The 14,840-nt window shown below is 39.7% G+C and overlaps 1 protein-coding gene across 6 annotated transcripts in view; it reads right to left on the bottom strand.

Moving 5' to 3' along the window:
• Positions 1–1,419: 1,419 nt before the first annotated feature.
• Positions 1,420–14,840, bottom strand: part of kcnh7b (potassium channel, voltage gated eag related subfamily H, member 7b) — a 92,856-nt gene continuing 79,435 nt past the window's right edge. For 5 of the 6 annotated variants that reach the window (XM_077536183.1, XM_077536188.1, XM_077536186.1 and 2 more), the window contains 8 exons: positions 14,447–14,647; positions 12,896–13,150; positions 9,518–9,723; positions 8,894–8,981; positions 8,635–8,805; positions 5,909–6,065; positions 2,778–2,958; positions 1,420–1,794 (listed from right to left, as the gene is read on the bottom strand). In XM_077536183.1, coding sequence (XP_077392309.1) covers positions 1,528–1,794; positions 2,778–2,958; positions 5,909–6,065; positions 8,635–8,805; positions 8,894–8,981; positions 9,518–9,723; positions 12,896–13,150; positions 14,447–14,647 — 1,526 coding nt within the window. In that variant the 3' untranslated portion in view covers positions 1,420–1,527. The remainder of the gene's footprint in view (positions 1,795–2,777; positions 2,959–5,908; positions 6,066–8,634; positions 8,806–8,893; positions 8,982–9,517; positions 9,724–12,895; positions 13,151–14,446; positions 14,648–14,840) is intronic. The other variant, XM_077536187.1, reaches the window with a different exon arrangement.

Here is a 14,840-nt window from a genome sequence, read left to right as displayed (position 1 = left end):
AAGATGTTTGGAATCCTGGACCTGCAGGATAAGTTGGATTTGATGAGCTCATCACGTTTGTGGCTAAACAACATTTTGAGAAGTTCAGATCCGTCTCCCCATCAGTCACAAAAAAAAAAAAATCCGAATTTAGTTGGAAATGCTACAAAATAAATAAATAAATTAAATAAAGCACTACATGAGTGACTGGGGTCTGTTGGGTGAAACACAAGTGACAGAAGAAACTTACTTCAGAATAGACTCTTTGACATTATATCATTTTTATAATTTGGGTTCCATGTAAGATATAAAAGTCTACACACCCTTGTTCAAATTGTTGTGATACAAAGAAATGAGACCAAGATAGGCCTATATCATTTCAAACGTATTTTTTTTCACCATTTATGTGACTTATAACCTGTACAAGTGACACCCCGCCACCCCAATAACTATAATATAGTGGTTGCAAAAGTGTGCACACCCCCTAACTGGGACGTGGCTGCGTACAGTATATGTGACCAATCATATGACGTGTCTCTCATGAACCCCAAAATAAAGTTCAGATGTTCTTGTAGGGTTTTCCTGACTTTTTTTTTGTTCTTTTTAGCAGAAGTTTGAAGTTTTTGTGCTAACACTGACTGATATTTGGAACCGTTCCTAATTCCCACCAAAACACATTTTGGAATTAGGGCCAAAAAGTTCAAACGTGGTTTTGACAACGTTCTCCAAACACATAAAAATGTCATGTCAATGTTCATGAGCGGCACATTCAATGATGGCAGGTGCTACCAACTCCCATTTCACGTGCGTTCTGAATATCACAAAAACGTCACATTTGAAGAGGGAGTGTAGACTTTTTTTTTTTTTTTTTTTTTTTTTTAAATATATCCACTAACAAATTCCACTTTCCATAAAATGGCAGAAATGTTGTACTAAAAAACACTATTAGCTCATTTCCATCCACATTTCTGCTCATTTCACAGCAGTGAGGCAATAACATTTCCATAACATTCATTTACAGTCTACTTATGGTGCATTATCTTTTGTAGAAAATTCTGCTAAATTCTCATGAGAACAGCTTGGAGGCGACTGCTGGTGAATATGTCATCTTAATTATCGCGTTTCAATCCTATCCTACTAGCTTTTTCATTTATCAAGCAATAATATTTATTTTACTCACCTTTATGGTTAAAACACGAGCATACCTCTATTTTTTTTTGTATTTTATAATTTTGTATTATACAGTACTGTACGTGTGAGGTTTTGCATATAACAGAATGGCTATTGGTGGTCTGTTGTGGCCTTGGTGGTGGTTTGCGCTCTCCAAGTGCATTTATATTAGAAATACATAAAGATGCCAGCGGTACTATAGCACCGCACGAACAGTATTTTATCCAAATGCATGAGAACAAACATTAAATATACTACCAACCAAGCAACTGCAAATCAAGAATATATATTTGTCTGTTGCAGCATGCTGATAAAAAGTGGCTACTATGTAATTACAGCATTACGACCCAGAGGTTAGAACACAAATGCTGAAAAGGTTTATGGCCTTGGTAGCTCCGGGTCCGAGTCAGGTCTGTGGAGTCCGGTGGTGTTGAGGTTGCAGTCGGATGGGGGCGAGGACGAGGAGGATGTTGGAATAAGGATCAACGGCAACTGTTGATCCTTGCTAATCTCTTGTTGTGGTTTTGCTTGTCTCTGTAAAAGCAAAGTTGAAAGGTTGTCCTCGACCGGCACCTTCAAGCTGGCCAAGCTCGGCACTGAGTCTTTGGATTCTCGAAAGGCCCTTTTCACTTTGTGGTTAGGACCCTGGGTGGGAGGATGTACAGGATAGAGAGGTTAACAATGGCACCGAGTGGGTGTGTGAATGCAGTTCTATATATCATTGCTAGGGTAGAAAAAAATGGACAATTTACACTCACACAAGTACATGTTTGATTTTCCTCACTGTGACAACGAGGCGCTCTAAAGTGGCCAAGCCAGCGAGAAGCTTCGTCCACACTCTGGCTGTCAAATCGGACCTTTTTTTTTTTTTTTCTCTCTCCGTATTTTTCTGCTTGACATGCATGCACTCACAACCAACAACGAGGCACTCTAAAGCGGCCACGCCAGACTTCAGTCCCGGTCCACACACTAGCTGTCAAGTCAGACTTTTTTCTCTTATTCCTTGCGCTTCCATCTTTCTATACGTGATGTGCGTGCACTCATGACTGACAACGGGGCACTCTAGAGCGCAATCTGCAGCCTGAGTATCCAAAGGGGAAATGCATCTTTGGGTTGAAGGCAAGACTCAAAAGTACACCACACCCAGAAAATCAGGAAAAATGAACAGTGTAATGACAGATCTTCACAATTCAGTACAACAAAGTTCTCGGCTTTTTAAATTTTTTTTTTTAATGTATTAATATTACAGTGACTAAAATATTTTTATCATTGTATGTCCAATTTAAGAGTCATAAAATGTTACTTCAAATAGCTGTTGATAATGCCTTGGCGACCTAAATTGACTAAGGTAAGTTAAATGACAGTCACAGAAGTGTTTAACCTTTTCTGGAGGAAAAAGCCAGCATCATTATCAATATAATTTGTCATCAGGCAGCACCAATATCAATATGTGATGCTATACGATTTGAACACATAACTTCAACATCAATATTTTTCCCCAGCTCAGTCAAATGATTTCCAAACAAGAACTGCATTAAAGGTTATCTAACCCAAGGAGGGGGAAGCGTCCGTTCAATCATCATCACGGCAATGGAGGCGACCTTTCGACTTTGACAGTCTTCACTTACTTGACTTTGCGTATGGCTGAAAAAATGGCTCGCTGTCAGGGCAGCGGGCTGAATCTTCACGGCAGATCCGTGATAGTCTGGACTGGCGGTCACAGTGCTGTAAGCTGGAGGACCCAACGTGGGCTGTCTCTGCAACAGCTGCAGGATGGTCTGAATGTCTGACGTTAGCTGAGACTCCAACCTGAAACACAACGTGCACCGTCAGAGCGCGCAGGCGGCACAATTAGTGCAGTGCATTTAGTTGTCCTACTAGTATGCCAAATTGTCCAACTAACAAACTGTGCTTGTGTGTATTTATTTATGTGAGGCTGATGAATATGGTCAGTAAAACAACATCTACGACGTTTACCTTCATCTATAAGCTAGCTGTTTGAAGCTAACTGTGAAGCTAAGCTAGCTAGGTTAGCTTGGCAGTTTAGCTTGCCAATTACTGGTCAAATATTAACCAAACTTGTCTGTTAAGTATTTAATTGACAAGACAATAAAGTGATAGAGACACCACAGATATTGTAATTATGGAATTTGCCATAAAAATATTGTGATCTAAGCATAGACATGTAAACATAGACACATTCATTTATTTGCCTATACTTTTTTATTCTACTACATATAGACCTTAAGATGGATATCAACAATATCGTATAAACGTTTAAACTGCTTTCCATACACTCAGAATATTAAATTACAACATAAAAAAAAACACACGCTATGATTCAATTTGCTTACTGGCCACTAGAGGGGGCTTTTGATCCATGATAGTGGACAGAGGTTTCTTTTATGGAAACAGTGAGCCAGTTAAGATGGTGTTTTTACCAGGGGTGATAATTAGCTTATGCATGGGAGGTGTGAATCTATTGTTTACTGCGAATAAGTACATAATTTCCATGAATGTAACTATGACTACATTTAATCAGGACACCTTGTTTAAAACCTACAGCCAAAAATTTGCCTACAGTTCCTTTGTGCAGGGATTGAAATAAGAAGTCATGTGCTTGCAGGTTTTAATCAATAATGGATATGGCACAATATTGAAAGTGGACTTGATGCTATTTTTTTTGTTTTACATGAACAACTAAAAAGCACATCCAGTCAGTTCACATCAGGATAAAAAAAAAAACAAAAAACGGGATTGATTGTATTGCAGGGTACAACATGACTTATTTGTGCGAAAATGAAACGAGCCAGACACATGGTGCTGATGCCCGTGTCATTCCCCAGCCAAAAATACCACCTGCTGTTCATTTATGCGTCACTCTCTCGTTGCCTGCTGGCTACAGTTGTGCTGTTAAAACTTTGCCTCTTGTGAAAATGACATCAAAACTACATCTGCTCACGCATTAATATCTGTTTTGTCACTACAAACAAAGCTGTTGTAGCAATTCATTATTGCCTTTTTGGATGAGTTATGGTTCTATCACCTTGAATCCCACCTACAGTATATTTAGTCCAACAATATAATATCTTTTGCCAGGTAGAATTTCTTCCTCCACCTTCTATATTTGTCTGAGCAAAATGAGACAAATCCTGGCAGGGATCTTGGTGTAAGTGTAGCTTACTTTCATTTGTGTGGGAGGTGACATTTTTTTTTTTTTTTTTTTTAAATCACACACGAATCATTAGCATCTACAAACAGTATATGGGTGGTTGGATTGGATTCTGAATCAAAATAATAATCACAATGTTTCTTCTGTAAAACGTTGGAAGATGATTTGGCTGTTTGCCTTATGCTTCATTTTAATTCTAGAAAAAAAAAAATGTCCTCAAGCTTACACAGCTCCAGCGTTTACGACCAATTAAAAGTGCTTTAAGGTGCTCGAGAATATTGCACTGATGCGGGGTCAATAAAAAATTTACTACATCAGTAGTTCTCAAACTTTTTACTATCTAAATAATAAACGATAAAAAAAAAAAAAAAACAACAACTCTCCAAATATTACCATCATGACCAACAACGGTAGCATAGTGAGCCTTAGCAGTCGTCAAAAATATTTTATTCTTAAAAAGTACATTAAATAGCATTATTCACAGTTTGGACATAAACACTGTATTGAAATATATTGGACAAAAGAATATTGACCTATCATTCGATGATTCTGACAAACCCACAACTTTTTTTTTAATGTATTTTGCACATCTGTGGTCTATTCACTAGTATCCAGCGATCACTTTACAAGGGAGATATTTATCCATGGGCAACCTCATCACTTAAAACACACTTAAACATAACAAGCACAAAGCCCTTTTCACACTGCACTTGGTTTTCTTGGTGTTCATTGCAAGGGCATTGTGTAGGGACGACGGCGCCCCAGCGCAAGCTTGCCCATATTTGGCAGTAATTGCTTAGCAGCCTACCAAGAAGGCTTTTCTACGCTAATTTGGTCGTGACAACTCATGACGTATTTATTACTCGGGCACGGCTGATTAATTGGCTGATATTAGCTCTTTTTAAAATAGGGAAAAAAAAAAAAAAACGTTTTGAAATTTTTTTTAAATTTATTTTCAAATTGTTCTCTTTTTTTCACATTTTTCTCAAATACTAAAAGACAAAGAATTAAAAAAAAAACAAATGTTCTGCCAGTAATTAATTTTTATTAATTGGTTATCAGAATTTTATCCTGCTAAATATCAGAATTGGCATCAGCCTAAAAAAATAAAAAAATAAATAAAAAATAAAAATAAAAATCCACATTGTTTAGGCCTATATTATTTATTATTATTGCCTTTATTGTCTCCAAGCCATTTACTGTATACTATTCTGCTACACTCTTTTGCTGGTAGCACGTTGAAGTCACTCTGCCAGCACTTCTCTGATTGGATGTGCCTTCTGACGTCACTGCACAGCCGCTTCTGAATAAACATATTTAAATTGGTGGTGGGGAATGATCGCACTGCTAAGTGCAGTGTGAAAAGGCCCTTAACATAACCAGTATTTATTTATTTTTAATTTTATCTAAAATATTCCCGACATGTTTCATATAAAGTCAATTATAAGCAAATGAAAACTGATTAAAATTGAATTTAATATTCATACAGTCGCTAGTGAGAAATGCTGGGATGACAGATTTATTTGCTGACACGACACAATCATATCAGCGCTTTTAATTGGCCACCCACAAAAGCAAAAACCATACCTGTTTAAATGCTCTTGAAGCTGATTTAAGCGCTGTTCCACCTCTCCGTAGGTAAGCTCGCTGGCCGAATTATCGTCTCCTTTCAGCTCGTGGAAGTGTGCTGACTCATCCAGGTAGTCTGTCGGCTTCTTGCACACCCATTTGTCACAGCACAGATCTGCAGAGAGCGCAAAAGTAACATGCATCCTTTACACGCACACATGTGGGGCAGATCAGCGTCGCCGCTGAAAAAAACAAAACAAAACAAAAAAATAAAAAAATAACCTTGCTCGTTAAAATAGTCTGTCATTAATCTGAAAAGGTTTGCTGAGTGTGGTGTCTCTGTTGTAATTCATCAGGCCTTTGTCCCAGTGGAATTACTACAGCACTGCTTTCAAGTGGCAAACGAATCCCCTTGTTATCACAGCTGGACACCTGCTATCATTGCATTTGCTTTGCAATCACGTGTGTCAGGAGCCCTTTTTGGAATAAAATAAATAAATAAAAAAAACTGGCCACTTGTATGGTTTGTCTATCTGTGGACGCAGTGTGCGCAGGTGGCTTTGTACCAGCACGATGAGCCATAAAGATACGAGGAAACCTGTTCTCTGTCGTGTGTCCCTTTTCTATGCGCTTTGTCCTCACACGGCCTCAGCATCCACTGAGCAAGCCAAAGGAACAATAGAAGGAAGAACAACACTGTTTTGTTAGAGTAGTTGAAGTAGAAGTAACATCATGTTTGAACTTAAAGCCCTGTCTAACATTGGGGACGTCACGGGACTAAATTTAGTTTGATTTTGGTCATCATTTTAAAGTTTGAGATTATTATTAACTATTTTTAACTCACCATAGTTACACCTCTGTACTATAAGTTAATGTGGATTTTATTTTATTTTTTTATATGCATTATTTTTTTTTTTTATTTAGGGTAAGTCAACCACCCTAAAAAAATTTTTTTGACAATATAATATGTTCTATGCAGCCCCACTGGTCTAAATATGGTATTCAGGTTTATATTTCATATACAATTATCCATCCATTTTCTTAACCACTCATTCCTCACAAGGGTCGCGGGGGGTGCTGGAGCCTATCCCAGCTGGCTTTGGGCACTAGGCAGGGTACACCCTGAACTGGTTGCCAGCCAATCACAGCATGTACAATTAATACCTTTAAAAAATATTTTTCCCACTTGCTGTCGACTGAAGATGACATCACCTGTGCTGAGGAAGTAGGTAACAACCAATCATGGCTCACCTGTTTTCTGGGTTTGGTCAACTGAGCCATGATTGTTCTTTACCTACTTCCTCAACACAGGTGATGTCATCTTCAGTCGACAGAATATGGAACAAAAAGGAAAAGTTTTTTAAAGGTATTAAATGTAGATGAAAATGAAGTTATCAAATAAATTCTGGAAAAAATATTAACTATTTACTGCTGAAAATGGCTCAATGAGTCAAGTATCCCTTTAGGCATCAAGAAAAGCCTGAATTCATTTTCTACACCAGTGATCCGTAATAGGTGAGCTGGCGCTTATCCAAGCTAACTTGGGGCCAGAAGCGGCATACTACCTGGACAGTTCACCTGTTAATCGTATGACACATAATTATTATATTTCATACATTTTATTCAACACATTTCTATGCAAGCAACATTTTATGAATGATCACTACTTTTTGAGAGCAAATACTGAATAGCAAGCAATCTAATCAAATCTTTTTTATTGCAATTCGTTCGAGTGAAACTTTGTGAGCAGTTGTAAAGTCACGCAGCAGAATCCCTGTCAGGTTATTTGGGAAAAAGTTGTAAAAGTGCACAGACAAAGTGAGGTGTTGCATACTGAAGCCGAGCCATCAAACCGCTACGGACGTGCATGCCAGCCTTTAAAAGGTACGTCATTGATGCACTCATTTGTTGCAGCCGCGTCCGGTTACAGCTGCTATTTACAGCGCCTCGGATCGTTAGCATCGGCGTGTGGCGCTTTTTTTGCTTGCTGCCTGTCCAAAGCCAGTTCTGAGGAGTCAGGTTCGAGTCCAGGCTCGGGCCTTCCTGGGTGGAGTTTGCATGTTATCCCTGTGCCTGCGTGGGTCTTCTCCGGGTACTCCGGTCTCCTTCCACATTCCAAAGACATGCAGGGCAGGTTAATTGGGCGCTCCGAATTGTCCCCAAGTGTGCTTGTGAGTGAGGATGGTTGTTCGTCTCTGTGTGCCCTGCGATTGGCTGGCAACCGGTCCAGGGTGTCCCCCGTCTACTGCCCAAAGCCAGCTGAGATAGGCTCCAGCACCCCCTGCGACCCTTGTGAGGTATAAGCGGTCAAGAAAATGGATAGATGGATAATTTTAGCCCTCGCACATATTTAAACACAGCTCATTAAAATACTTAAATACACATTTTAAACACATTGCATTTGAGACACGGGGACAAACTGCGAATATGAGGGGGCAACTTGATATGGGCTCGGCACGAACACGTCCACAGTGACGTTTTATGTCATTTGTACCGCAAGAGATCAGAATCAGCAGCGTGGAAGACTGCATGTATTGTGATGTATTTCTCACTCAAACCTTCTCTGTTGAATGCTACCGCAAAGAATTGATGTCGGCTGCGTGTTATAATTGGATTCTTCGCACCTTGCTTTTACAATGGCTGGCTCGCACAACAAGTTCAGGTACCGCCACTATCTCGATTTCAAGAAAGAGTAATTCCCTTTTTTTTTCTTTTTTTTTTCCAAAGGGAAACAAACGTGTTACCTTGAAAAGATGGACTTCTCCTCAAGCCGTGTGTGACCTCGTTGTGTCCGAGAAGATTAGAGTCGAGAACAGGGCTGCCGGGTGCCGATGGACCCCGGACTTCGGAACATCTCTTTAGGCACAGGTTTGACTCCCCATTTTCCAGTTCTGTACTGACTTCATTGTTTTCCGCTGGGGAACAGCAAAAATAACAATGCTTGTCCACTAAGCATGATTGGGGATGTTGTTGTTGTGTATTGATTCTCGATTGAAGACGTACCTTTGGGCGGCTCTGGCGTGAAGGAAATCCGTCTTTTAATACTCCTGGTGCCCTCGCCATCGGAATCACAGCCCTCGGGACTGGGAGGCTGCGTTAATATAAATATTACCGTACATGTTAAGAGCTCTATCACTGTGGAAAGTCATTTGTCTCGCATAGTTGAAGACCACATTTGGAGAGAGCAAAAGCCAATATGGCTAACAACTATGCTATAGCATTGTTTACTTAATTCATCACGCTTCAATTGAATAAAAATACTTGACATGTTGTAAATTCCAAACATTTTTGCCGATGAATACAAAAAAAAAAAGTTACAAAATGTATTGCCGTTCCACTGAGGTCCTGTAGACGACTCCAGTGCACTTTCACACTGTCGCTGACTGTCAAAATTGATCAAGGAGGCAGCATGCAATGTGCTTCTCTTAAATGTGTGCGCCTTCATCTGTGGCTGAGACAACAGGCGCATATCGACACTTCGGAACAAGACTTTAGCCGGCAGGCACAAATTGGGGACATCCAGTCCCTGCTTCAACTGTACAAGATCACTGTCTGGCCCGACCAAGTTTCTCTGCCTCTCAAACTCGTTACTGAGACAATTATCGATATAAATATAAAATTGTCTACCTTCGCAGACTCATCTCTGAGATTGAAGGTCAGCTCCAGGTTGGCAAAGAAGTAGTCTGCAAATTCTGGGTACATGTCCAACACCTCCAAAAGGTCCTCCCTTTGGATGGTGCTCAGGTCGCAGTAACTCAGAGCCCGCACGTCAGCGTTGGACTTTCCAGGTTTGGCAAAAAGATGGATCATTTCACCAAAGATGTCATTTTTCCCTGGTTTTGACCAACACCAAACACAAAAGATCAACATGTGAGCTCTAATTACATTGCATGTGTACTTTGTTAAACAGTTTTACGATGAATTTTGATGGCTCTGTATCCTCCTGACTACCAGCAATTCAAATTTGTCCACTGCAGTGGACCTTTTTAAACCTGAATATCTTCCACCAAGTGCATATGATTGAATTAACTCATTTTTGTGTTCTATAGAGGACATTCAGAGATTTCCAATGATAGCAAATATGTAGGGGTGTGGCTTTGCTACCTTTGATTGCGTCATAAAAGAAAATGGCTTCCCTCGTTGCAAGCACTTTTTAGGGAAGAGGAAAAGTAAATGTAAAACACTTTTTATTGAATAAATTTAGGCTTTAAATGTTGTTAGCATGTTTTTCACAAGACTCTTAAGAACACATTAAAGTATTGTTTGAATTATTTTAACTGTATTTGAGCCTAGTATTTAAGTTTTAAAAAATGTCCTCTGAAGTGGACACATCATAGCTTGAAAATAAAAACTTTTTTTTTTCTCAAAAATTTCTTTTGCAGTATTCTAGTTACTTCACAAAGATTGGGGAATATCAAAATAAACATGATTGGACAATATCTTTTTTTTCCCCCTGGTAGTCAGGAGGATAAAGGAACTTGAGCATCTTTTTGTTCATATAAATGGTTAACCGGAGCATGGTGATATGCAGTTAGCTCGCTTTTTATGCCTATATGGTAAAAGCAAAGTCAGCTGGGTTTGAGCTCCAGTTCACTTGTGAGTCGTGACCCTAGTAAGGACAAGCACTATAGAAAATGAGATTGATGGAAGTTACACTGTAGTGCAATGAAGCAAAAAGATTCAGATACAGGTCTTTTTCGACCTTTCTATTGAGTTAATCCAAAATGATTTCTTGGGCTCATGCATGAATGAGCATGGAAAAGTAGCCAATGATTGAATTTATGCATTGGTGCTGAAGTTGATCTATATCAGTAGCAAATGAACTGCTCATGGGCCATAGTTGAAGATGTTATTGTATACCTGCGCCGTGAGCACAATGTACAGTCTCGTTTGGCTGCAGGTGAGCCTCATACCTCATGCGTGGCATTGTGCTAAAATGCAGGTTTTCCCCCAAAGAAATGGAGCAAAGCGGTGCTGATCAAGCATGTTGTTGGCGTCACACTGTACGCTGTAGCTACTCTAAGTAGACTGATCAATGGGATCGGTGACATTTTCGCTGGGGATGTTAATAATGAGCGTGTGTGATTCAGCAGCCCGTGCTTAAGCCTCATTGTGTCAGGTTTGGCTTTAGGGAGCATTCATCTCGTGGACAAATGCACTTTTAATCCGAGCTCACCTGGCTTTACCTCGCCCATGAAAGGCATTATTAGAACGTGTGCAATATGCAATAACAAAATACGACAAATTCAGCTCAGGTGAAAAATGTTCACGACATATTGATATTTTTCTAAAATAATCCCTCGTCCTCCTGTGCTGTCAAGAATCGGCCGACAGTTGCCCATGCTCTTTTAACAACCTTTTATGGATCCACTTAATAGAAATGCCAGCGCCTCGCTCTCGCCCCTGTTGGCCAGAGGGCACAAATGGTGAGGGCGCCCGTCTTGTCAAAATGTGTTGACGTGAGGTGTTACAATTACTCAAAAAAAAGAAAAGAAAAGAAAAAGCTCTTTCTTTAGCCTATTGAAAATTCAAATTGAACCCTTTTCCACCTGATAATGTCATTGGGTGTATGCTTTTTGCAATTTACACTAATAGTAGCATTTCAAATTCACAATTTAATGGGATTGACGCTTTATTAAGATGATAATACTGAACAAAGGTTTGACTGACACTCACAGAGAGCAATTATCCATGTTGTGTCAGTATTATGATAAAGTGTCTTTGGTGTCCTAATCAAAATCACAAAAACGTAGCAGATTAAAGAAACTTAAACGAAACGAAATGGAACGAAACGAATCGAAAAGAAACGAAAAGGAACGAAAAGGAACGAAGACAAGAAAAGGAACAAAATGAAATGAAACGGAACGAAACGGAACGAAACGAAAGGAAACGTAAAGGAACGAAACGAAACGGAACGGAACGAAACGAAACGGAACGAAACGAAACATTATGTTTCAGTGACATTAAGACCATCCTTTTGCCTTTCTTCAATGGGGTATATGCCACGGAAGAGGCGGGACTGTTTTTGCACATCAGCTTTGGTTCTGCATCGGTTTGCGACGTGTGGACTGCGTCAAAATACTTGTGCTTCCGACTTTGTGCCCCTCAGTTGCGGGTTCGCAACCCGGACCGGAACCAAACTTGTGCAAAATCACGGAAGTCCCGCCTCTTCCATTGCATATACCCCATAGAGGCTGAAACAATGGTTAGCTACAGACAAGCTAATTACCCTTAACATTTTGTAGTAATGATATTATGTGTATAGATGTGTCCGTCATAGTAAAATATCAATAGTTATAAAAAGCTTCCAGAAATTAAAAATATATTTGTTAAACATTACACAGTTATCTTACTAAGTGAATTATGTTGCCAAGCGCATAATTTGGGTACCTATCCCTGCTGACTTGGCGAGAGGTGTGGTCCACCTTGCACTGGCCGCCATTCGAACACAGGGCACATATAGACAAACAACCATTCACACCTACTGACAATTTTAACATCTCCAATGAACCTCACGTACATGTTTCATGGGGAGAGCATGTAAATGCCACACAGGCATGAAGGCCTGAAGCTGAGATTCAAACCCTGGACACTAAGACTATGAGGCAGATGTGTTAACCACTAGGTCAGAACGCTGCCCAATAAGAAACAACGAGTTAAAAGTTTGAATGAATACTTTGCTTAGACTGTGAGTCAGAATGTGTGTGTGTGTGTGTGTGTGTGTGTGAATGACAGCACAAGCTGCTTGTACGGGATGTCAGCAGATTATCCAGTTATTACATAATGTGGCCAGTGAGTTTATCACGAACGTGGATGTCTGCCAACGCATCCCTAATGCACATGCTGCACCGTGAAATGTCAAAATGTCAAACAAAAACGGACCTTTCAGTGTACGTTTATCTGGGATATGACAAGTCATACGTATCCACTTGACAATAACACAATTTGGGGACCATTTTGTTGAGGGCAACAAAGTAAACAAGGTGAAAAAGAGATACAATTTACCCAAAATGGCCACCACAATGTCATCTTTCAGGATCTCAATAGAGCCGCGGGACAGGAAGTAGAGGGCAGTGAGTACGTCGCCACTGTGGACCAGAGTGTCCCCAGGTGGGGCGTGAGTGGTCTTGAAGTGCATCGCCAAGGCCCTCAGGCAGCCTTTGGTGGCTCCTTGGAACACTTTGCAGTTGTGAAGGAGGTTATTATTGAGATGAAGACAGATATCTGCCTGCAGGCACTCCGGAAAACCTTTGAGCACCTATGAGGAGGTCGAAGAAATGAGCGCACAATTCAAATCAATCACGAGCCCATGTGAAGTGCATTTTAAAATTCAAGTGAGAAGAATGTCAAGTTGGAATGTTGTCTAGCAGGGGTGACAGACAAGGTGCAGGCGATCATTGACTGTCCACATAGATGAATAACATTAATAACGTGTAGCTAATTGTAGTGATAGGCCGATATTCGGCACAGATATTGGGCATTTTGACGAACATCAGTATCAGCCTTTTTTCAAAATCTCACGGCTCAGGAAACTATTCAGTATAAGTTATTCTGTGGACACTGGAAACCATTTGAACCTTTTGTTTGTGTTCAACATTAAAACAAAGACATGTGAAAGTTTAAGATTTCTTTTTTTTTTTTTAATGTAGGGAAAAAAAGACCAATGTTATTTACTTCTTTAAGGGTCCATGTCAGTTACTAACGTATGGATAAACTTGGAAGTTCCCTAAACATTTTTTTTAAAGATATTTAAAATGAAGTATATTGTCTAAGATAAAAAAATATATACATTTTGAAAAGTAAAAAAAAAAAAAGTTCAATAAGCATTAATATTTTAAGACATTACAACCAAGTCAAGATTGGCATTTGTACTTTTCAAACAATTTTGACACTAATGCAACCCCCCCCCCCCCCCCCCCCCCCATTTTTTTTTAAACTGAATTTTACTGGAAAAAAAAATATATGGCTTCAAATATTGGTTATGGGCCTCCTTGACTACTAATAAACGTTATCGTCCCCAAATAAAACAACAACAACAACAACAACAAAACATATCAGTCTATCTATGATGTGTATGCAACTGGTAGCCCTTCCCATGTATTTCTAAAGCAACAGGTGTTTGATTTTAGAGGAAAACAATAGCTCACATTTTCTGCTGCACATTTACATTTTGTTCAAATTCAATCCTGTTCAGCATTAAGAATCCTATTGGTTGAACATTAGTATGACTACATGGACCATTCACCCCCAGTAATATAGAACGACATGTCTTGCCATAAGTACAAATACAATATGGCACTTCAGCTCAACTTGCACCCCCCCACTTGTTTCTATACCACAGCTATGGGGGTTGGGGATGTTTATTTCAAACCGTGCTGACACAGTGACCCACTTGGCTCTTGAATTAGACAAGATAATAAAATGGAATACGCACCTCCTGCTCTTGCCAAAGAAAAGACATCAAGTCCACAATGTAAAGCAGACAAAAAGAGAAAACACTTGGCCTTTAGATTTACGCATAAAATGCGACGAGTGGTTTTGTGCGCTTTTTACGTACCGTGTTCATGTCAATGCCGTTGGTGTAGGCCCAGGAGTGTTGGAAATACTCCTCCAGCCTCTGCCTCAGCGGATTGGGTATCTGATGAAAACGGATGAACTCTTTGACCCGTAACATTTGCGCGTGGTAGCGTGCCGTACCCGAGTACAACCTCTGGATGATGGCTGAGACGTTCCCGAAGATGCTGGCGTACATCAGGGCTGAAATACAGAAATTGCATTTTATTAACTCACTCAAACCCAAAAACGTATAAATACGTTTTGTATTACTCTGTCCTTCTCTCCCCAAAACGTATTTATATGCTTTTTTTTATGCTAGAGCTTTGATACAGCTTATGACATGAAGATGTCACTTAAAGCGGTAATTATTACATAAAAATGGCCAGCAGGTGGT

Source organism: Festucalex cinctus, chromosome 11 (assembly GCF_051991245.1).
Source record: "Festucalex cinctus isolate MCC-2025b chromosome 11, RoL_Fcin_1.0, whole genome shotgun sequence".
Taxonomy (NCBI): Eukaryota; Metazoa; Chordata; class Actinopteri; order Syngnathiformes; family Syngnathidae; genus Festucalex; species Festucalex cinctus.
This window is presented reverse-complemented; position numbering and strand designations above follow the sequence as displayed.